This window comes from Atta cephalotes, assembly GCF_000143395.1.
Source record: "Atta cephalotes unplaced genomic scaffold scaffold00001, whole genome shotgun sequence".
Lineage (NCBI taxonomy): Eukaryota > Metazoa > Arthropoda > Insecta > Hymenoptera > Formicidae > Atta > Atta cephalotes.
The window spans coordinates 10556328-10582978 of record NW_012130065.1 but is presented as its reverse complement, the minus strand read 5'-3'; the positions used below and the strand labels follow the sequence as shown (position 1 = coordinate 10582978).

General features: G+C 32.8%; 1 protein-coding gene across 1 annotated transcript in view; it reads right to left on the bottom strand.

Annotated features, from left to right (window-relative positions):
* The window catches only part of LOC105626663 (MICOS complex subunit Mic60), a 41244-nt gene that overhangs the window by 9596 nt on the left and 4997 nt on the right, over positions 1 to 26651 (bottom strand). Inside the window, exons 10-11 of the mRNA XM_012207960.1 lie at positions 19308 to 19536; positions 699 to 857 (exon numbers count right to left, since the gene is read on the bottom strand). Coding sequence (XP_012063350.1) covers positions 699 to 857; positions 19308 to 19536 — 388 coding nt within the window. The remainder of the gene's footprint in view (positions 1 to 698; positions 858 to 19307; positions 19537 to 26651) is intronic.

The window sequence follows — 26651 nt, the reverse complement described above, 5'->3', positions numbered from 1 at the left end:
GAATGGAAAAATATGGATTTCTTTTTACTACACCTAATATATAAAGGAAGAGTACATTAAATTTTTATTCATTTCAGTCTTACTCTACTAGTCTTACTCTGCAAATATGCACTTATTTATTTAATGTTTCAAAAGTAACAATAACATGTGACATAATATGCTATTAAGTTAATTAATTTAGCTTGATGTCAAATCAATGACGCAAATTTCATTTGCGAAAAAATACGCAATAATAACAATGCAATAAATACAATTACAAGTAATAATAATTATAGGCAACTGCAGTACAAGCGAAATGCAGCCACTCATAAGCTACAAAGTCCGCGCTCCACGTTTCCATACTCCAAGTTTCTCGCGCTACTTTAGAAGTTATTCGCCATATTTTATATCAGGCGGAAACCGCAGAGTCCACGGTAATATGAAATTACTTTGGAAGCCATCGCGTTATTTCTTCGTTTGAAAAGCAAGTGTACCCAAATGCATGCAAGTTAGCATATATGTACATGTTAAACTTCGAATAAATTATCATTTGCAAGAAAAGGCGCATACATTTGCGTAATAAATTTATATTTATATGTGAAAATTTATCAATAAAAATTTTAACGTCTTTAATTTCTTAATTTTTTAATTCATTTATTTATTAATAGTTTAACTTTTTAATATATCCCTAACGTCATATTTAATTTAAAGATACTTACGTGCTGCCTTGCAGATAGCCTTAATTTCAGGTTCTAACGGTTTAATTACTTTATCCTTTGGTGCACTTGACTGCATGGCTTTTACTGTCCTGGCCAAGGTTTGACAGGCCGCCCAAAGAATCTGTACATTCGACACACTCTTCTCTTCCTCTATACGAGCTGAAACAAAAATATTTCATTTAAACTGATTCATGTTTAGATAAAAATTCTTTGCGGTCGAGAGAAACTTACTCTAACATTCTCGACTTTATTAAAAATTTAAATAGTCCTGTTAATAGCCTGGAATGAAAGTTTATATCGTGCTGATGAAAGCTTGAAAATCGCGCTCATTTTTCTTCACTAACATAATTTTGCATTTTTGCGATCATAAATTACTGAAAGAGATAGCTAGTAGAATTTATATTCGAAAATTATTACACGCTAGAGATTAAAATATTGCAAAAATATCAGATGAAAGTCTATTTCTACTTAGAATTTAGTAATTTACTTGATATGTGTCGTATGTGTTGTGTGTTAATGTATGCGATAAAACTTAATATTTATATCGTTATTAAGTCCAATATTAAATTGAGAATCGTCAATATTTTCCGAATTATCAAAAAAAAAAGAGAGAAATTATGATCGATTCATAACATTCGCTTGTCTAATTTAATTTAATCCACATATCCGTTATGGTTCCCCGATCATTCAAAAATCTCAAGGGTCGCCGTGGTGTTACTGCAGTGACAAATATTTCGCGCACTTCTGTGACATAAAATTTTTCAATAACAACGTTCGTCATGGGAAAATCCGGATATATATGTGAATTATGAAACCGTGTTCTCTCGACATATGCTCGCATTCTGAAAGGCCACGCGAGATCGACGTTATATATAATCCTGTTCATAAACAAAGATAAAACTTGAACGCTAACAAAAATGTAATCACGGTCATTTGTTGGGACAATAAAATGTTTTCATACGCACCCGAATAAAATTCAGCGATTTATTTATATCTCGCGCTGGAGATAATGCATTTTGCAACAGCCATTCGGCACAGATTCACGGAAAACAATAATAACTGCAATAGACGGAGAAATAAACAGTCGCGCGATAAACGGACTTTGTCGTCAATACAATCGAACTGAAAATGTGAATATCGTTTATATCGTGTTAAATATGGTCATACGATTTGCGCCGCATGTACGCGTGAAAATATTGTTTTGAAATATATTCGATGGGTCAATTAAATGGTAATATAACTGCGATATTTGTGTATTTGTTAACTTCACCGCGATTAATTAAATTATCGTTAAATTATCATGTCATGACATAATCGGCATTTAATCGACGGCATGAGTATCCACCTGTCGATTGACGATTGATGAACTGTAAATCGGCTAGAAAGATGTTCGGCATGGCCGTTAACGCCGCTAAAGTTAGCAAGAGAAACGGGATTCAGCTGGATTTCGGTGCTTCTAGCGTGATTTATTACGCGTATCAATCCAGATGGGGTTTACGGAGCGATTTCTTGTCTAGAGAAAATTACTCTACTCGGTTAGAGATTTTCCGTGCTCTCTTCCGTTTCAGCCTATAGGGTAACTTCGATATACGCCGCACCTATTAAAAACTTAATTTATTAAGTATTATTTACTATGTTTATAGTAAACGAATTATATCAGTAAAAACTTTGTACTGTCTACTACTATGAAAAAAATACTAGAAATCCGAAATATCATATTTTCATATCAAAAAATAAACTTTTTAAAACTCTTGCATTTTTGCCATATATATATAGGAGTGAGATATATGGCTATTCATAGGAGAAGAGAAGATATGTACGGCTCATGAAAAATTTACAAATAATGCATATAAATAAAATGTATAACAACGCAATAACTCATAAAATGTGTTTATCAAGTTTTATCAAAGAATAAGAATGGTAAATACGTATATGAAGTAATAAATAATAATTGTAATCTTCCTACATATATTACAAGTATTATGACATGAGGTACATATTTCATATAATGCGTTTATTGCATTTAATGCACTGAATCAATCTACGCATTTTGTATGCTTTGGGCTTAAATCCTGCTCGCTAAAAATGCCATATAGCCCGAACAGACATACAAGACAACATGGGACATACAAGACAACAACTAAATAAAGAATACGAAAGCAAAGCACTTGTATTTTGCACAACATGCTTTATTATGCCACTACACGTATGTATCACGAATTAAGTCTTTTACACGCTCTACAGTGATCATTTTATGTAGATTAGAATTTAAGATAACGTTACTTATTACAGACAAATTGATTCAACGGTAAATTCATTAATATTAACAGTAAGAAGCTGAAATCATAACACAATACTAATATAACATAAATAATATAACAACAAAATATTGTAATTGCAGGAAAATTATCCTCACTCCTTTTATTTTTTCTGACTTCTGTAGCGTAAATCCCAGCACGGCGTATTTATCGAAGTTACCCTATATAATATTTTCTCAAATCAGGGAATATTTCCTTTCACTGCAAAGAATGATTTTGTTGAAGTACATATTTAAAAGCTCAATTACACACAGATCTGAAGATAATTTTGTTAGGCTATCAAAATAATTATTTAGGAAGCATAATAGGCAATACTGCAAAAAGTTTTGACATTCTAGCAACAGCTTGAGTTTTATTGGGTTGTTCGGAAAGTTCGTGCCGACTAACCTATATAATTTAATAAATGTATACTAAAATTTAAATCTCCTGCGTTTCAATTTTCCTTCAACATCGGCTTTCCGGACAACCCAATACATAATTCTGATGATACAATAAAATTATTTTCAGAGCGGTACCAGAGCTAAATTTTTAGATACTTCAGTAAAATCTTTTTGTATATAACGACATGTATGCAAACACTACATATGAATGAATAATAACCTTGATATAGACAAAACTTGATAAGTTTTAATTCTTGGATTCATAATATAATTTTCATTTTGCTGAGAACGTTTATTTAATTTAACATTATCGTCGCTTCCCGAAATGACCAAAGCAATTACAGTCAGTTCACGCTTGGGTTTCACAGAGAAGTGCGAAAGCACATTATGGTCTGTAATAAGTGCAATATTACTCTTTATAACGACAATCATTGTAAAAGCACGAACATTTCGAGGACAGACACGTGCGTAATTAATCTCTCGCGATAGAAGGGATCTACTCTTCCCTGCGATTTTATTGTCGCGGCGAGTTACGGGGCGCAATTTTGTCGTCCAAATATCATTATCGCGCTTTTTCATAAAATATCCATAATACGTTCAGCAGGCTTAGTCAGCAAATTGCCGGTTATCTCCAGTTTTAAATTACTCGGGCTCAAATAATCGAATTTATGATTCGTAGTCGCGGCAATATCATTTTTTTGCAATGACTATAAAATTCCAGTCTTTAAGCTAATCCTTCGCGGGGTATATTTTTATCTTCCCGCGACGCTTCAGAGAATGCCGGGAATAAACGTATTATCAATTTCGCCGCATAAGCAAGCAAATTTGCAACCGTAAACCAGTTGAGACCAAATTATCAAATCCGTCGCGCTATTTCAGTTTTATGACCCGCTCAGCTTTATTGGTGGTGCATTACTCACAGACCGCGACCGTCTGTCGCTATTTCCTTTTATCAATAGGTCGAGTAGGATGAGTAATTTTCGTAAAAATTGAATATAGTCATATCGACTTGTCGGTTGAAATTCCGTTCGCGAGACGATATATGCATCCACCATCATGGAAACTAATTATTCTACAGCATCCAAATAGTTATTAAGTTCGCGGTTTTATATTCATTTGCCAGTCATCATACGGTTTTATTGCCAATATCACTGAATCCCTTTAATGCCTTATTGATCTATCCATCTTACTTTTACGGTTTGCTGTCAAAATATGAATACATCTATTTGATGCAAAAAAGAAACAATTTTAATTTGAATCTTGTAAATCACGAAATCTACTAAATAAATATGCAAATATATAACAGACAAATATGCGTTTTTTATATTTGATCACATAATATTTAAATTTTGCTTAACGCCCACTATTATACATCCTATACAATCAATTTTCATCAATTTTATCTAAAATGCAAAGTACTTGAAAACTATAAATGGTAAAGATAAATTATCGAAAAGATATGGTATTTTAGACCATCGCTTTCTCGCGCAGCACTACTTACATTTTCCGCATATAAATGACCACTCATAAATTAATGCCTGGCGCTCTTCCTTTCTTTTCACGCAACATCGGATTCCAAATTGCTTTAGCGGAACGCATCGACTTCAATGACTTAAAACGACCGTAAAGTCAAAATGACAGACCGATTGCTCGATGTACGATATATATCCTGGAATCTGTTTTCCTTCATTCTCTTTTTCCTCCGTTTTCTTCCGTGCTTATATTGCCGCGCGATGGACTTTCAGCGAGCGATTCTCACGCTTGAGCAGGTCGGTGAGTATCGATGTGGAAAACGGAGAAGGTTGAAGGGCCCGGGACTGTTTCAAGCCAGATCTACTCCATCTCGTATGTCGGTCCTGTCCCTCTTCTTGCCAAATGAAATCACGTTATTACGTGGCCGTTCATAACTGAACCGAATGTCATCGCGAAAAATTCCGAAGTCCTATTAAATCCGCCATGTATCCGTAGAAATTATCAAACTCCCGAATGAACGCGTCCAATTATTCCGGATAATTACTAGTTCGTCCGAGCGTACGCCGCGCCGCCGGCGCGGCGGCGTATCGTTATTCTGACGAAGTTCCGCTCAGCGGTTTGCCAAAATTAATTGTCTCACGAAGATTGTAATTACTGCACCGCGAATATTTTTTCCGCGTTTATCGACGGACGCAGCGCGTAAGAAAGTAAAAAAAGAATAAATAAAAAAAAAGTTTATAAATGTGTCTTTTCAAATCTATTGTTTTATAAATTGCTTACACGTGATGGTTCAATTCTATACCATCGGTGTTCTAAATTTCATCCCGGTAAATATTGGTTATTGTATATGTGTAGAGAGATTTCAGTAAACTGTTTATTTATCTTTTAACTACGTGTGTCAATTTTCGTACTTCGTTACCAGCTTTGTGATTGTCGCTTCATAAAAGCGGATGTTACTACTACGAATGCTGGTTAACGCGAATGAAATTAAATTTAATTACAATGGAATGACATATATTTAGAGCATTTCCTCTCTACACTGAGAAAAAAAAAAGTCAATTTTAATAAATATTTAGTTCAATACTGCCAACTAAACATTTACTTACCCTAAATAAATATTGTAAATAAATACTTGTCCATTAAAAAGAATGATTGTTAAATCAAATTAATATTTCTTGTATCAAATAAATATGTCTTTATATTTAATAAATATTTAATTGGCAGTATTCAATTAAATATTTATTAAAATTGACTATATTTCTTTTCAGTATGCGTTACTTGTCTTTAACTATCGTATTTTGCATTTTGTTTCGCATTTTTTTTAATCTAATAATCATTTATATGCCTACCGCCGTTTATCGCAAAAAATTCCGTATGTTATCTGGTGGCACCGAGCCAGGTCACACTGCCTATTCCTCTTTTATGTTCTCTCTTTCTTTCAGTTGTTCAGAGTTAAAAAATTTCAGTCAATCGATAAAGAGAAATGCTGGCATTAATGTTGCGAGAATTTGTGGTCAAATACTTATCGGTTCATTCGAATGAATCCAGACGAGTGATTTTTTTCTCTTCTCGCTCTCAATCGTTTCCGGTCCATCGACTTGTCTTTCACAAGGAAAAGCACTGATGAAATCAGTTTGGAGGAGATTAAGCGAAGCTAGACCACATGACGTTTTACGCTCCAAGAACTATGCGAATTTCGAGGGCTGCTCTTGAGCTCTGCTTTCATCGCCGTGCAAGCTCCGCAACTCCCGCACTCTTCCTCTCTGTTACTCTTCGCCCTTTCTGCGACCTTGTTTTGCGAACACTCTCGGATTGACGAGCGTAACGATGTGGTCGATGCATGACAAAAGGGTGGATTGCACAATCCCCTATGTCATGCCGACACGCCAAACGCTTTTCCTCTATCCACTGGCACACATTGCGTCATGATGCTGCGTTCCCGCACATCACTCTACTGATTAAACACGCGACCAACTATTTTCCTCCCATAGAGAGATAGACCGGCCGCTGGATCAACGGTGGAGATGTGCTCGAGTTTAATCGCGAAATAAGATCGTCCGCAGCAGCAACTTTCTAACGAGGATGACCTGAGTGCTCTAAGCGTATGGTGACATCGGTTTAAAATATTTATGATGTGTGGCCGCGCTCTCTTATCTCCGCACGTAACCCCGGAAAGTTTGTTAGTTAAGCAAATTATTTTAAACGAGTTTTTCGATTAGAAGATGTATCAAGCTGCTATATCCCGGATGCTATCGGAACACTAACTCGGTCATCAAGATAAAAGCGGTAAAACATCGGTATAAGCAAACTCTGCCGAAATTAAATTCTCAGGCCACAACAGTGTGGTCAACGTAGAACAGCGAACGGCCTATTTAATTTTTAGACTTTAAAATACGGCGACTTATTGTGTATTAATATATAATCATATTTAAATTCCATGTCTCTTGTACATTTATTCAAATTGTCTATTCTTTCCTTTTACTTGTCATTTTACACGCAAATATATTTAATTTATTTAATTGAGATGTACGAAAACATTTATGCTAGCTGATTGGAACCGTCTTGTATCAATATGTACTTACGTTAAAGGTTAGGATAGGGGGCATAAATTCTTATATAGCGCATAATGCATAAGTCATAAGAAAATCAATTAATCAAAATCTTTTATTTCATGGAAAGGAAGGAATTGAAAAGGTTTGATTGGTTCATTTTCTTACGTATTATGCGCTATGCAAGACTCTATGCTTCTGTTCTTAATCTCTTAATATTAGAAGAATCGAGGCAGCCAATGGCTCCTCGCAAAATTCAAATTGCTATAATTTTTCAATTTTGCTTTCACATGATATTCTTATATGTTTTATCATTTTGGTAAAAAAAATTCAATTATACATATAAGATGGTTAAACTTTTATTTAATTGTTGACTTAGAAAGGACTTAGAAGGACCATTGAAATTAATTTGGCTTCCTTGTGTCTAAATTACATTCGCATATGTTTTATTTACAAGTGACTTTATGACTTTAAATGTTCAATAAATTAGTGATACTGTCGTTAACATATTAAATATAACTATCTATACATTTCATTACTTTCTATTTGTTTATGAAAAATGTTAGATTAGCTTTTACAGAGATTGTCAAATCTGATTCTTCTAGTGTTAATATGTATATAAATCTGATTTTTATGTTATCTAATAAGTTTACATAAAATAACTTTACTGTATCTACAGCTTATTATTTTTAGATTAAATCCTAAAATAGAAAGATAAAAAAGTTGTATGAAAAAGAAACATACGCTTCGAAGGATATCACGATGAGGAGTACATAAATTGGAATAGTACAGACGTTAACGTGGAAATCCTACCATCAACGATCTTGCGCTCGAGATAATTGATTGCTGTTCGTTCAAAGCTCTATAAAAACGGAAAATCTATAGAAGATCGAATAATCGAGAGCTCTAACAAATAGAAAAATTCGCGCATTGACGACGAGGATAATTAATCGCCGCTGCAAACGCTATTACGGTGTATTGTTCTGTTCGTAAATTGGTCGTGATAGAAAGCGAACATAGCAACTGTCTTACAAAAAACACTATTAATAAATCCATCACGCAAAATTGATTGATTAATCAACCTCTTTTATCGATTGCAATAAGATAGAGTCCGCCAGTCTACTTAATTTCACGTTTAAGCGTATTAATAAAATTTATCAGTTTGATTATGAAGAAGACATCATATATCAACAAAATAATTAAAATTTAGAAATAAGAGAGATTATGACAGAATAAAAAAAAAGTAAGTAATGAAAAATTTAATAAACTTTTCTTATTGTAGATTATTAGTACATTTTTTGTATACTTTTTAGATACCAATTAACTATCTCAGATTATATCTCAATTTTCATTTCGAGCTAATTGGAAACAAATACGAGCGCACAGTTGTTTATTGTATAAAACATAATTCGAGCTGTTACCAGCGTGTCAACGTCTGAGATCAAATGTTACAGCCGAAACGGCGTATAAATTTCTACTTTAACAAAACGCGTAATATATATAGAAATTATGAAAAAGTCAACGTTGTTTGACAATTTACAGGTTGCGTAAACAAATCGAGAAAGAACTGACATCATAAAAAAAAATGGAAAAAAAAATTATCCATATAATTCGAATTTCAAAAGCAAAAAAAAAGGACAAGTACTAATTTTTCGAATAATCGAATAAAAGGCTTCTCTATTTCCTTTCGGAGCGGTTTCTTAAATTTAAAAAAAATTTTTCGAATCACTCAAAGAGTCTTCCTTTTCTTCCAGTTTCTTGCGAAAATATTTTTTGGGCCACCAGTTTTTCTAATACTTGTCCTTTTAATCAGAATTTTGTAATATCATCATTCTTGATTACAGCCTGAAATCTTTTTTACTCCTAGAATTCTCTCTTTTTTCAAATATCAAACATATACCTATCTCACTTCAAATTCCAAAAGTGAGTAGTTCAGCTACAGAAAATAAATCTCTTGATGCGATTTCCTCTTTTACAATTCTAAGGATTCAAATAAAACAACAAGCGACAATGTCAAAATAGCGTTATTAATGAAAATAAATCGTTATTGATGAAAAAATAATTTTTAATAATAATTTTTTGAAATTATTTTGACGTTATTTTTATGTCATTATAACTTGTGTTCTGTTTGGAAACATTCCGCAATTTTTGAAAAAAAAACTTTTCATACGTGATAAACTTTATTTCGAGCGTTCGCGCGTCTAAAGAACGAAACAAGTTTTGCCGATAGAGGACGATCAATTTGGCACTGCAGCGGATGGTTTTTGATTTCGTTTTGTCGGCAGGTGGACCGTTACTCTCGCGGTGGACGATTATTTGAAGCGCCTGTAAAAATGCCGGACGAAAGAACAGTGACAGTTGACCACGTAGTGGTCAATCCCGATTTCAATTTCAATCCCGATTTTGAGCGGTAATTATCTTTATCCATTGTTAAATCTTGTAATTAACATTTGCATTTTTAAATCACATACATCTATTGGTATATTATTTAGAGTTGATAATCGAATGTTATTAAATAGCTAGACACTAAACAATGATAAATTCTTAACAATAGAGTTATTCAGTATTTACGAGTGTTCAATATAATTAATTTTCAATGAACAAAAAATAAGGAGTAATTATTTCCGACTACTTAATTATATGTTGCTTCAAATTTATTAAATATAGTAAATATATAGAGAATTTTATTTTGAATAAAAATTACGCTATATAAATAAATTTTCGCTATAAATTGCGCGTTGTTGTCTTTTTGCAGGTTTTTACTGCTTCGCCGCAAGGGCAACTATATCTCAATTAGGACAATCGAGAAAACTTTTAATTACCATAGTGCCAACACAGAAGCGTTTCGTTCCTTTCAGTATCGATGTTCTATAAAATTCACGAAGTTTGAACAACTCGATATAGCGCAATAGTCAATACAAGCGTTCATTTAATCGATGCCTACCTCGAGACTTCTCTCATTAACAGCGTTGTTTTTCTATCGAAGGTAAAGAAACGCCGATGACGCGCTGCCGGTCGACATTATTTGTAGTCGTTACGGGGAAACTCCACCAGGACTTTATTTCTACCGTCGTATAGTTTCCTAGCACGAGCCGGCACCAGCGGAACACCGCGGGCCATTGAAATACGAGCCAAGAGCTTTAGTACTCGAATACCGGCTGGGAGAGAACGCGACTGACTTTTCTTTTTGTTCCTGTCTTCTGACGCTAAAACCACACGGCGCGAGGGAGAAATAGGGGTGGACCACTGCTCTCTCGGGGGAAAGTTGCCCATTACATTTCGAACGGCGACGTAAGAACACGGTTAAGCCGCATTCCGACGGTATGGTATCTCGACAGTAATGCGCAGAAAAAGCATAGGATAGAAGCCATGGAAAGCGAGGATCTGCGATCATTGTACGCCACAAGACTGTGTCGAGAAAACGAGCGCTTTTCAGACCTTTCCTTTTAGGGTATTTGAAATTTTCACCGCAGCGCTGACGCAGAATGGAAATTTACAGCAAAGTATATATTCAACACAGAAATTGTCGGAAGTAATAAAATCGACTCTTGGAAATATAAAACGTTCAATTCATATAAAAAATTTTTAAAGATTTTTGTATTATTTTTTTTAACGCGAGGAAAACTGAAATCAAATTATCAAACTATGTATGTGTCACAGCTTCACAAATCAGACGATTCAAAACGATGATGACTGCTTTGAGATTCAATGAGTGACTTTTTGTCAAAGTCCAACGTTAGCGGATCCACGGGGAGAGCCATGATTCTCTCTTGGAGTTTAATTTTTTTTAAATATTTATAATAAAGTACTTATAATAAAGTATTATATAATTTTTGAATATTTCTAAAATGCTTAATTACAAGTTTGATTTTCTAAAAATATTTTTTAATTTAAAAAATTCCTAAATATAAAAAAAATAAATAGATTTTATTATATTATTCTTTTTTGTGTTAATATAAATATTCAAATAAATTTTATTTCAAATAAAATGTTTTATGAATTATACATCTTAAATAATATCTTTCAATGTAATAACTTAAATAATAAATTTAATATTCTATCTTTCCATATTTAAAAAAATTTTATTTGGGGTGCTAATAGCCCTTAAACAATTTCTAGATCCGCTAACATTTCCTCCTCATCGCAGAAGATTTTTTTCGATATTATCCGTAGTAGTTCTTCAAGTTTCACGTAAACAAGTGCTTTTCTTCTCGCAAATGTTTCCGTGCGAGGATTATAGACATTGCAACCACAAATGAAAGGTAAAAGAAAAGTCCAACATGGGAATCTACCAGCTCGGCAACCTATTTTCTTCCTTTTTTCCCATCCCTCTTCGAATTTGCCAAATCACTTTCGTCGGGAACAAAAAGCGTACGATAAAAACAAACGCATTTTAAACGTGAATTTAATAAAAATGTGCAGAGGTGCGATTAATATGCATCTCAATCAAATACATATTTACGACGGTCATCAATTTTATGAAAGAAAAATCAATATTTATAGCAAAATATATATATAAAAAAAAATAGAGGCAAATTTATCCATTATTCATCAGTTTGCTTTGACAGAATATTCCGTTAATATTTTTATGTTATTAGTAGTTTTAATATTATATATGTTTTTAATCGTTAGATTTTCAGCAGACTCTCAAGCCTGATTAAAATATATATCGGTAGTTTGAAAGGTACATGCACACGCTCTTCTTACATATGAATGTTCCTATCAGTATTCCACCTTCGTCCTGTGTCCCAAACTTTTACGCGCTTCCATGTTTATGCGTCCTGCTTCCAGCTGTCACGCTATTAATTTTGAGACGTTGGGCATCGAGGAACACGTACTGTCTGATTTACGAGAGAATTGCGACTCAACGGTCGTTGCGCCATTCGCGTGATCAAGAAAATATTGAATCGTAAACGCTCGTACAGTTGTGATTAAACATCCGATTCTACATTGGCGTCCGCAGTCCCGTTTGCATAAAAAAGTCGACGGATATTGGATGTCTTTTTGCAGAGTTATCCTTCTTGCATGGTACACCGGAATATATTCACGTTTGCATAACATGAATCTGTCATAAACGAAGAAAAGTTATATCTAACTATAAGTGCACATAGAAAAGTTAAAATATCGCACAAACAATCGTGAACGATTTAGTAATAAAAACCGTAAATTAAAGCTTTTCGTAGCCGACTAAGAGATTTATTATCCTCGATTTAAATTTTTCAGCTTTCATGCGAACAATAACTAGAAACACTAATCAAAGCATTTATAAATGAAAAAAAACTGATGCATCGAAAAACCGAACAATCGTAATAAATATAATAAATACAAAAAGTATTCGTAAAAGAAAATTTTTATACGAAGTCTTATTTTAAACAAATAAACAGTTAACAATTAATTAGCAATTTTATACAATGAATACATTCCAATATAAACAAAAAAGCTTTGCATGTTCCTGATTTTAGAAGCTAAATTTATTAAAACACTTTTTATGTCTCAAATAATTTTTCATTTTTGTTTATTTTTGAGATAATATATTTTAATTACACATATCTTTAAGTAAAATAAATTTGAAAAATATAGTCGAACATATTAGTATCTCTCTTCAACTTGATATTTTAAAGAGAAAATGATATGCTTCAATGTTTTACTGTTTCTAATAGTGAGAATTTAAAAATGTGTAGTCTATTTGTGTCTATGTAAGAACAACCGACGCGTTTTTTGTTTTCTCTAACAATAAGTACTTTTTCTTCAACAAAAATAATTTATTCAGCAGAAGAAACAATATATATACTGCTACACACACACACACACACACACACACACGCGCGCGCGCGCGTTGATTCTCTTCTTCAAAAATGTATTTCCATTTTCACAACATCAGTTCAATTTTATGTGAAGAATAAGGAAGAAAAAGAATTCAAGAAAAAGATGTGTGAATCGTAAACCTTATGGTAATACAACTTGCATTTATGTTAAATATATATACTACTTCAAATTCAAAAATATCTTTGCATTTTCGTCGTTCGCGAGATTTCGTCAATTTAAATTTTTTAGCTTCCACTCAAACAAGCAATTCTAATCGAAATAATTTGTATGAGAAAAACTAAAATTGTGTCTTTTGCTTCCGTTTACTTTCTCCTCAGCAATGCAAAAATAATTTATTCAGTAGAAGAAAAAATACATGCTTTACACGATATATTGACGCTTCAAAGTTGTAATTCAATTTTCGCGACAGCGGTTCAATTTTATGTGAAAGCTATCGCGAAAGGAAAACTCGAAAAAGAGATTGTCGCGCGAATCGAAACCTCGCAGTAACGCAGCTTGCATAACTATATTAAGTGTATACCTCGAATTTGAATGCTCTCGTCATTCGCGAGATTTCGTCGAGAAGTTGTCATTGTCAGAACGGATGAGAGACGAATAGTAAACCGTCAAGTGCAGCTTCTTGCGGAATTCTCTCGTAATCAGCGACGCAGTCGTATTTTAACGCAATGTAATTGTGGCGGAAAATATTCAACGACAGTGATTATCAATCCGTATTTCGCGAGTGGAAAATTACCAAGGCAAGAATCATAAACCACATCGAGCAGGATAACGTCGGTATCACTATCTCCCGAAGGATTTACGTCCAACGCGAGCGAATGGTATCTCGCGCGAGTTGAGTAGCTCGACATAGCATTAGTTAAGTCTCGTCAAGCACATGAATATGCACTGCGTATCGCAGTACTTGTTAGTTATAGTATTCTTCGAATTGTGAGTCGATTTTGTTTCAGCGACAACGAGATTAGACACTATCTTCTCACATTCGCTGTTATCAATTCACATTCATTGCTATCCGAAAGAGAAACTTTCAGAATTAAACACTTCATCGCAGTTTCTCCCTTCGAGCGAAAACAATTCGCGTATCCTATCACGCTCGTTACCAAAAATAAATTACGACATTATTATTTTCTTCATTGAGAAAAAACTCGTCACGAGAGTAATAAATGGAAGTGCGAGATACAGCCGCGTTTTTCGATATACGTGAACAGTTACCGTTGGCTATCACTTTTTCCCTTCACCACCCAACACTCGACGTCGTAGTACTGACCTTTAATAGCGCCCGCGAGAGACGTATGGCAGAAGTTATAATTGAAGCACACGCCGCATGTGTTAGTCGGTTTGTCAAGCTGATAACCGCGACCTACGATCTCACTCGTTTTTCATCTTCATTCATTCATTTTATTGCCATTTCAACTACCTTGCGTGACTGCCTTTATATCATGTTTAAATTGTACATTAAAGGAGCATAACATTTATGCTCGTTTCTACCAATAGTTTAATTTTAATCTAGATTCAGCTAATTCTTCATCTTTTCTAGTTCTAATGAGAAAAAGATAAAGAGTTGAACGAGATTAAAGTTAATCTATTGATAGAAACAGGCACAAATCCATATTCTTACTACATAATTATTCAAGTTACTAATTATTCAAGTACTCGATAAGTCGTCTTAAGATTTTGCATCCGAAAAGCGGGCTATAACGCGACTAAAGAAAAATATACATCTCATCTTGTTGTTTACATCACTTTCACTCGTTTGCAGGGGTGACTGAGAGAATTGCGAACACCTAAGTTAAATGAAACAGATGATTATTTAACATCAATTGTAGAAGTCTAAAGGACTTATTTAAAAAGGAGATACTTCAGTTATTTGGATTTAAAACTAATAAATGTAATAATTAATTGTCCTCTGCCGGCAATATTATTGACAATTGAATTTTAACTTTTCCGTCAGCAATAAGGGTCTTAGAAAACAGAGCAATTTTTTTTTACTGTTTCGGATTAAAATCTGAAAAAATTTTGACGTATTTGTCAAAGCTTTACCAACGAATTTTTATCATCATGGAAATCAGATTGTACTTATTTTTTACAGATTTATCTATCAGAATTCACCGTCAAAAAATCGACAATGCCTTTATAAAAAGTCCGCGTTGCTGGCAGAAGTTTAACACTTATGTACATTAGAGATCTGTTCGTGTTGCTACTTTCTATACTCAGCATCTTCTCTTTCTTTCTCTTCAACCGAATATATATTTATCTCATTTAAAAAATTTTTTTGAGATTTTAAGCAATGCGAACAGAACTAATAATAGTATATAAATGTTAATTATTATAATTTAAACCAAATAATCTTTAAAAATAAATTTTTGAATAACTTCTAATATAATTGATAAATAGTTGTCGACATTATTTAACTTTTCTTTCAAATATTCATAGTTTCTTCGCTCTCCCTTACATAAAAACTATCGAAAATGTATAATGATATTTACGTTAAACAGCGTATCTATAATTGCGTTCTATAATTACGTATCCGAAGTGACAAGGATGTTAAGTGACGTTTTAATAAATGTTTTAATGACATCTTTAATGTCATTAAAGCATCACCTTGCAAGTCGAAATAGTGGCAGTAATAATATCGGAGTATTATTGCATGTGCGAGAAATGAGAAGCTAATGCTAAGTACACTAATATATTGCAACAGTTTGCGTTACCCCTTGTATTCGCAATTTCCTCATTCTCTCCTATAAGTAAAAACTTCTAATTTTTATTTCGATAAATAATCATAAAATAAATGCTAAATGATTCAGATTTGCTGCAGTCGGAAATATATACAGGTCAAAATCCAGATCCACGCAATATTGCTATCATTATATTTATAGCAAATTCGATAAGTAGAATGATAGCGATAAACTTTGCATGGATTTTCAAAACATAATCTAACAACATAATTCAAACATAAATTCATAAAAGTCGTCACTTTATATATAAAGCTTCAAAATCTCTTCTGCCGTTTTCCTTGCGGTTCTCCGAGATACCGAACATTATCAACCCAACCGCCGTGCTATCACAACATCGCCCACGTTGAAATCTAGAAGTTTACACCTCGACGCTTCTATCTTCATCTCTTTTCATGCCATCTTTTTATTGCTAATTTCTATTCATGAAATACATTCCTGTGCCACCGCCGTCGCAGAAGCGATTGACAAAAGAGAGAGAAGGAGAGAGAAATAGAGAGAGAAAAAAAAAGAAAGAACAACTATCTTTTTTCTTGTTATCCTTGTCATACTTTTTCTCATGAGATGCTTGCGAAAAGTCAATAATATCTTTATTTTTATCACGCCCTCACAACGCGGATTAATAAATAACGGATCTCATACTTTTCCCCTCGAGACTCTTGTCTCTATCTTACGATCCTTCGAGGAACTTGCATTTTATTAACTTCTTCTCCTGTTCATGCAGCCCGCTGCTTCTGAATTTTCAGTAGCAAGCACGTTGGTAAAACAACGTAATTCGCTAAATTAAACGCAGAACTACTCGCCGGATAATGGATATTATGCAGTGGTGAGCACCGTATTCCATGCGTTTCTTTCATCCGCTCTTCTCCTCCCGGAAATCTCTATCTACACTTCCGTCCGCTTGTTGGACAAAGTTAATTAACGAGCGAAAAGTGTCTCCGCGAGAACAGCCGGTATTAGTCAGAAATATCCTGGTCGAATCCGATGACACTCCGAGACACTTCGAGAAACAATCCGCAATTAGGACAATAATTATAAGCATCGGTAGATCATTGAGAAATTAGAACGTTTTAATCGAGAAATTCGATGAGAAACGGTGCAGTGAAAATATTTCGATAGTTTGCGGTGTGCTAGTATTATATTTTCGCCTCGATGTAAATCGTTTGTCGGAAATCGCAATGAATTCCAACAAAATTCATTCTGTACTTGCAGAATACAAAGAATAAAAGATATTAAAAAATCCTTTCTACTTTCGTTCTCCCTTTGAGTTACAATAATTAATATATATATCATAGAATAAGCTAAACATCGGGGACATTTTACTAGGAGAAATATCTATAAAAATAAATTGTAAATTAATTAAATAATAATTAATTAGATAATAATCGATAATGCTCAGATAATAAACGCGAATTCTCTTTGGGAGAGGGGACCATTGAAAAAGGAAAAAAAAATTTCCATAAATGGACAACGATTTTCAATAATAACGCCTGTGAGGATATGAGCGCGAAGTATCGATAACGTGTCGCGTTTGTAATCTATTCAGTGACCGGAAAATTACTCGAACGGAAACTAATTAAAGATAGTTATCGACATGCGCGTTGTGCAATGAGTATATATCATATGCGAGATTTGTTAATCGAAAATTAATCTCGATTGATCGGATATAGAAGAGTGCAGGCAATGGCGATAAGGGAAACCGTTGGTGCCACCGTTCGGTGTATTAAACTCGAACAGAGTTAATCCGGATTAAACTCTAGTAGTCCTTCTACTATCAGTAAAACTAGAAAAGATAAACACATATTCTGTGATATCTTTGGTCAGGCGCGTCTCAGAATGTATGCTTCATACGCGGATTAGAAAGTTACCGTAAAATAATAGAACTCACAAGTGTAAGTGTAAGTTGTAAGTATATACCCAATAAAACTTCGTTCATTTGTCGAAGTTCAGCAAGTTTCGTTCAACATTCGATAAACAGCAACAGTATAACAACTTTCAATGGCGTCATTATAGATAACTTTCAGAAACTTCCCACGGTATTTAAAAAAAAATACATTTCCTCTTTCAAATATTCTTCGTAAGAATTATTAAGACGCATGCAATATGTATATTACAATCAAATATAAATAATATCTATATCGTCTCCTTGCTTCAAAAGTAATCTTAAAAAATTAAGACTTTTCCAGAAGACAAGAAATTTCCACTTGAAAATTTTTGATCAAATAATCAGCAAAAAGAATTTATTCTTAATACGAATAAATGTTGTATTTATCACTTTCGTTTCACAATTTAAAAAAAATCTTTTTTACTTGTCATAATTTTGACAACTTTCTTAAAATCATTTTTTTAGAGTTGTGATTTTTACGATCGTTTATGTTAATGAAGTTAAATTAATTCACTTTTAATGACTGATAAGGTAATGTTATGTTTACTCATGATTATTTACTCATTCACAATTAAAAAATCATATTTTTTAGTCGTGTGACTTTTGAAATAAGGCAGCAATATATTCAATGTAAAAAAAATATTATAGAGTTAAAAAATATTATTACTTTTGTCAAATTTTTGTTTACCTATGTTATTGTCTTTTCTTTTTGTTAGATGTAATAACCCATCGATTTAACAACTTTAAGACCACGCTGTTAATATTATTTCTCTTTCGTGAACAATTATAGGATCGTATCTTTCTCCCTTCGTAAACATCCGTAGCTAAGTTACATGTCCGGTTCGGTGAAAGACAGGGGGTTTGCAAGTAGCAAACAATACTGATCGCGCAAACGCTACACATTCGACAGAGAAACTCAATCTGTCTTGGTTCGATTCAGAACCATGAGAGATCCATTATCGTTGAAAAGACAAAGAGATTGGGAGAAGACAAACAGTAGAGGAGATCAAGCAAAATGTTGTCAACACTTTCTCAACATCGATGCGAATGCACGCGGCCTTTTATAGAGACCAAGCGTATTTTTTGCTCCTGCAATTAAACGCCAAAGACGACAAAGGCGAAAGCATTTTCCCGAAAGATGATTTGTCGACAGAACGATACAATGGACACATGAACATTTGCTTGTAAGACTTACGAGATTTGTCAGTAATTTACAAACGGAGAATTATTGACAAGCGATCTTAATAAATTAAACAGTATATTTCAAATCGTTTCCTGATTCGCTTAACAATCTTTAATCAGTATCGAGATTTTTTTTTTACGCAATATAAATTACGATTGCACTTTCCTTGCGAAAAGGTAAAAAAAGGTAAAAAAGGTAAAAAAAGGTAAAAAAAGGTGAGTCTTCCTAGTTCGAAAAAGGAACATAGAAAGATGATACATACTTACCTTTAAGAGCTGCTGTGACAGCACGTGATCTTCCAACTACTTCTGCGAGCTGTGTTTTGTATTTTATAGAGTCGGCATCGGCTTGTTCGAAGAGCGCGCGTTGCAGCATCCTCTGCGTTTCCTGTTCTTTGGCCAAAAGTGCTTCTCGAAGATGATCGGCATGTATCTCCGACTGCAATTTCAACTGGCGCCGTATCTCGTCGTTAAACTTCTTCTGCTCCGCTAGCAACTGAAACAAAAAAATGAATATTTAACAGAAGCTTTAATATACTATGAACAACATGTATACTTCGTTTGTTTTATGATTTTTTTTTAAATACTATATAAATAATTAATATTATGATCGCGGGTCTAAATTAAATTAATCCAATCGCTGACTTTGGCTAAATCTGATTCTTCAAGATAAATCTGACTTTTTACGAGGGAGGGTTGTCACCATAAAAGTAAAATTACTTGTAATTAATTATAATTATTCACAAAAATATAAAGCTATGTGCAAATTCAAATTAACTTTAAAAGAAAAATCAAATGGGTAAAAACATAGCCGCGAAGTTAATATTAAAGAAAGAAGTACAGTTTTATATAACAGAAATACCATAATATATAATAAAATACACGTATATTCTTTTCTAATATAAAATGCCATTTTCTATTTTCAATATTTTTTCCTCGTCTCCCCTAATATTAATATCGGTTTATATTTTAACATAAACTTTTTACATTCTGTTAAATATAAATGTGTCGCAAACTTGTAACGTTGCATTCCTTCAGCCCTTTCCAATCTCTTATCCACAGGATAAGAGAAAATGAACGTCACGTGAAAGATAAGCCAAAGTTTCAGGAAACTAGATAAGACGTTGCATGCTAGCGCTTTAAAGTCTAGAACAAACAGTGTCTCTCGACAGTTCGGCGATGTTGTTGCAAGGTACAGAAAGACGAGAACATCAGTGTCTCGAAAGATTAAAAAAATAAATAAATTTTCGAGATCTGCGTCACTTGATGTTATTTATTTGAAAATAAATTGAAAATGTATTAAGAAATACAATAAGCTAAAAAATTCCTAATTAAAAGGAATAGAATTTAAAAGACATGCTTGTCATCTTTCCTTCGTAACTGCTGAGAATGTCCTTTCTATAAAAAAATCAGAATCTCTGAGAAGTTCATGTCTTCTGCAATCACGCGCAATCACCACCTTCGGCGTGATAATATCATTCAAGATACAGGCCCTAAGGCATTAGCCTAATGAGACTTTGATGAATTATCCGCACTTAAGGCATCACCGGGGCTGCCCTCATTGAGCAACGACCCAAGCCTCGAAAGTCTGGTACGTTCTCTATCTTCTCTCCACCGACGTCGATCTCGGCCAACTTAGATTCACCCTCTTACTCCCTGACCAACGTCGTGTTTTGTATGGACAACGTCTACAGATTCATGTTTCTGGAACGGTCCGCGAACATGCACCGGTTCGCCATTGCCTGGAACACTGTGTACCGAGAGCCCGTGTCAATAATTAACGCCCGGCTGACCCGACAACTTCGTCGACCCGTTTGAGTCAAGGGTGCAAGAGGGATCGTTATCGATACTACGAGACGCGAGACCTTCCCGAGTGTTACGTCCATGTTACATCTTAGGTTCCACGATTTACCAGAATTGGCGAAAGATCGATGAAATTTTTGAGATAATTAATCAATGCTGATAATTCAGGAAGAAATGCGGTTGTCTTTACATGATACAAAATGTGATGGAATCGAGGATAAATGAAAATGAACCGCAATCTTAAAGATGGACTCATTTTTTGTCGTTATGACAACCTGAAAATTAAAAAAAGATACTGTACTTGTTCCTTTTAACAATGAACTTTAATTTTTTATAAAAGTGAAAAATTATATGATCTTTTCTAATTATAATATTTTAATTATAATATTTTAATTAACAGAATATCCTATAATAAGCTATCCTATAATAAGCTATTAATTAATTTTGTCACGTAAATTAGCTAAAATTAATCGACATAAAATTGATATTTTACACGTAATAAAAAATAAAAAAATAACGGAAGACAAAGCTTTTCCGTCCGATTGAGCTAAGCTGGCTCCAGCGCAACGTTCTATAATCCATTTCGGCAAATCCAAAACATTTCACTAACACCGGTCGCATGCCGCAATTGCGCCAAGCCGGATTAATTAAATACGGTAGAGGAAAAACGCGAGCCGTTTATATTCACGCGAAGTCACGCGAAAATTGTTCTGCTTGTAACAAATACTGCGACAGATGTTTCTGCTCTGTATCGTCAATTATGGAATTATAATATTTATTTTGTCGTAATTATTGTTTTAATTATTCCGATCATTTTTCTCTCTATTTTTAGAAAAAAAATTGTTATTATATATGCATTATTTAATCGAGTGTCTGTATATAAAATAAAATAATATTTAATGATATTCGCATATTTCTCTTATGATTTAATTGCAAAAAGACACTTTCATCAGTAGTTAAGGATGTATCAGATGAAAATAATACCAAAAATATATCAAAATTTAATAAATTGTTCTATTATTACTAAATATTTGTGTAAAATTTGAATACAATTTCCTTATCAATTTAAAAGTTTTTTTTTCTTTCTCTTGATTCTTATTGTGTTTTGTAATATTTATTTGCAAATTTCATAAGAAATTCATCAAGAATCAAATTTTATACATCTACTGATCAAACAATAAATATTCGTGCTAAAATTTATTTAGATTCACATAGGCGAAGTTGTTCTACTTTGCCATAAAAAAATTTCCATTTTCTCTAATTCTCTTACTCTCTTACTCTTTTATTTATCCATTAGGTAAATTACATAGTTCATCCACAGATGGAACAATCGACTCATTTAAAAGTTATTAACTTGCAGAAAAATATTATATAATTTTACTGTATAAAATCATTATAAACTAATCTATTTGTTATTTTATTTTTTGCAGTTAATTTTAAGGCGTATTCGCGAGCTAATATCATCAAACTTTTTTAATTGATATTGGCCGATTATTCGACTGATACTTTTAGCTAATATTGCACAGCCAAATCTTTAAGTAATACAGTTATTTATTGTGTCTCTCTATGAATAACGTTTATCTTTCTCTTTTTCCTTTGCTCTCGAATGCTGACACTAACAAATTTCGCTCGGTTCTCGCGTTTATTTCTCGTGAAGATACGAACGAAATCGCAATAGTTTTTCCTTACGTGTAACTAATTTAATGACGACGATTTGTATAGCAATCTACGTAAGCATCGAACGACGGATGCGGCGAGATCCTCCTCGAAAGAAAGGAAAACTGATTTGAGGCTATTAACTCGTGCGGATCACGTCTTTTCGACTTGGTCGACCAATCGAAAGTTTGCCGGAAAAACTCGAAGCTCTTTCTAGATACCATAGAAATTCGTACAATTCGCGTCCGCGATGAGCAGAAAAACCAGCAATGCTCTTCTTTTCATGTCAATTAAACGAAATCAAGGTTGATTTTTTTCTTCTTCGTTAAAAGTAAAGAGAATTTTTTGGTTATATAAAGGATTTTTAGTTACGCGCATCATAAATCTCAATATAACTTTGGCGAAGCGAAAGAATTATATTCACATCTCTTTTTAAAATCTATAAAAATTCTCTGGAGAACAGATCATTTTCATCACATATCTTCCATGCCTTCGTTTTGCGTTGATAACAAATAATACATATGAGAAAAGGCTCGCGCAGAATTTATTTGTTAGCTCGCGCATATTCTCGAGTTACAAAATAGATTAGACTTTACGACAATGATTCTGTCAACTTTTCTGACATGCCAATGAAAATATTCTTTCCGTTTTGCGACGTGAATCGTTTGGTCTCTCTATTCAACTTCTGTTCAAATAAAATGTCAAATGTCAACTAGTTTTTGAAAGTGCGATAGTTCTCCAATCAATAATTTCTTATCGGAAATGAAAGGCTTTTCATTAAACTTTTGTGACATGCAATTAAACGAGAAAAAATAATCTTATTGTTCATGTCTAATCGAACTTTTACTTTTTCACCAGAATTTCAATTCGTGATTTGATTACCATAAATTTAACATTAAATTGAAAATTTCCAATAGATCTTATCGCAACATCTTCCTTAAATAAAAAAATTCTCGAAGTATTTGTCGTTAAAGTAAAGAACGAACGTCTCTAGATACTCCATATTATTCAATTAAAGACTCAATGAAAATTCAGAACACCGACGATGCCGTCTTTAAATTATTCTAGAATCTTGATGAAAAATAAGAGAGCTATCTACAATTTATGGGAAAAGGCGACAGAAAAAGGGAATCAATCTTCGGATTGGGAGGGAAAACATTTGCGGATGGTACTATGCGATCGGTGCACGTACAATCATATTGGCGTTAACTTGAGAATTTCTCAATTTGCAAGACACTTACGGAAAAGAACGCTCAAATGTCCGTTTTTTTGCACAGCTTGTTAACGTCCTATACACATCGAGTAATATTTTTTCTATCGGCAGGCACTTCCGTCGTAAAAGCGGATATACGAGTACCATGAACGTATCGTGCACGTGCGCTAAAGATCGTTTCTGGAGAACAAGTGCATCACTTTGCACCCGAAGAGTGCAGTCAAACGACTCTCGAAACTATAAAACTCGTGTGCTCATTAAAGACAGAAAAAGAAAAAGAAATTCAAATTGAAATTAAAGGAAGCAATTAAATTAAAGGAAGTAATGTTAGAGACTTTTCTGTAGCTTGTGAATATCTATCAGTATATTTATTTTAAGAAAAATATAAACTCCATGTGGAAAGAAGCATGAGATTTTCACAAATTTCCACTTATTATTATGGAATTTATGAACTTCAAACATTTCTGTTAATCATCCATGCAATCTCTCTTTTGTCTCCAGCATAAATTTTTTACTGTTTTAAAGAAATTCTCGCGCTACTTCTTAATAAATAGACATTTTATTCATAATAGTACGTAATACAATTAAAATAAAAAATTAGAATAAAAAAATTATTAACAATATCTTATGCCATTATACATTATTGTTAATTTTATATGTTATTAAATATTTTCAAAATGATAAAATAAAAGTTGTAAAATGCTCATTTGATATATACGCATCATACATTTGACATATATTCTAGCTTTTTTCATTGAAGAATATAAATTTTTTGTAAACTTACGGTCAGTTTAAATAAAACTTTACGAGAACAAATTTAAGTTTATTTTATAATTATAACAATTTTTTAATTGCTGTCTTATATGCAAGTATTTCAATTTAAAAGAGAATAATTACAGAATAAGCTTATACTTTCAATTATATCTTTAAAATGATAAAAGTTAATGAAATTTTTTTCTATTATTGATATTATTAACATTTGTTTTACATATATCATATGGTAGACTTGTCTATATTTCATCAAACGCGAGAATCTTCTTAAACTTTCATAAAATGTGACAAAATTCAAAGTTACCTTTCAACATCTCTGTTACATTATAAAATAATTCTTTAATTTAAATATTTCTTAAAAACTTTATTTACTTAATAAAAAATGAAATTTAAGCAGAAATGAAAAAATGGAAATTTGTTTAAAAGTATATAATAATAAGGAATGTCTTCTTTTATTTCAGAGAAATTTGAGAGTTAAATTTCGCTTGTACTAGAAAAGATCCAGATTACAAACGGAAGATCGTGAATTTTAATCGCACGATGGTGTTTGTTCGCGTAGGGAGACGCTAAAATTATTGGTGATACTTTGGTAAATATTGCACGGTGATGCGAAAGCTATGTTAGAAAATGGTATGAGATTCATGGATCGCATTTTGTTTCTAGGCGATGGTAAGGTAAGCTTTGCCCATGCACGCGGACGGGATAAAACAAATCGCGACAAAAAGTTTCATCGATAATTCACGTCCGTCGTGGTAAATAACTTCCAGGTGTACCGCCATAAAGATATCTCGTGACCGGGCCACAGACTGAAATCCCAAATGGCGAAGGCAGATAAGAAACTATGAATTTTTCAAGCTCTCTACGATCTTTCGTATCCCTACTTTGGCTTTACGGAAAATTTTATTTCCTCGTTGCAAATATACGAAACAATAAAATATTTATTTAATTGACGGCAATTTCAATTAATTTATTTTATATTCATTCAATATAGATACACTCCAGGTTAAAAGTATGAAATTTTTTTTTAATGGATATTTTTGGGATTATTTATATATAGTTAAAAAATGTCTATACATATATCATAATAATCTATTTTTTTTAATAGTATAATTCTTTAAATTCAATAATTGTTATTAAATCTGAAGATTCTTATTGTGAAAAAAATACACTGTCATAGAAAAAAAATACATTTAAGTAACTGTAATAAAGTATGTTTACACATATACAAATACATCTATACTCAAGGTCAAGAGTTTAGAAAATATTTATAACAATATGTTTTTTAACAATAATTCTTCAGATTCAACAGTTACGAAATCTAAAGAATTATTATTAAATATAGAATTTACAGAAATAGATCTATGGCAAAATGTTGTGTATGTCTATATAATACAATATATAAAATAGAACAACTGTATATTTATATATTTCTAGAAGATAAAATTTAAAAAAACAATTTTTACTTAAATTGTTTCAATTATGTTTGATGATGTGTGTGTGTATATAAATGAATAGTTTTTAATAAAAATATATTTTCTAAAAAAAAACTGATAACTTTCTGATTGTACAATGATAAAGTACTCATTTCTATTTAGAAATTTTTCTACAACGCTAACATGACTATCAAAATTCAAATATATAAATGAAAGAAAAACTAATTAACTCATTCGAAAATTTTGACCTGTGCCCTTTCTGATATCGATTTCATTTTACTGATGATTTGCAGTGTGAATTTGCTGTTTGCTTTCGTGACGTTAGAAGGAAAACATTCAGAGTCGTTCGCGTTGACGAAGTCGGCGAGTTGTTTTTCCAAGGCGAAACTACATTAATTAAATGATGCAAGAGAGGATTCCTCTTTACGCGACAAAATGCAGTGCAAATGCAAAGTTCGTGACGACAATGACATATTTTCATTGCATTTGTCTCGATAGTACGCATCGATTGTAGCGGAACGAATGATCATTTGTTAACGGCAACTTATGAACAAATTATGCAACGATTACCATTTAATTAATTCCGTTATCTTTCTCATATATATATATATATATATATATATATATATATATATATATATATATATTATAGTAGTAGACGAGAGGAGTAGTAGTACGTACGTACGTACGGTACCGTACGTTACTTCGTACGTATAGTACTAATTAACGTAATAA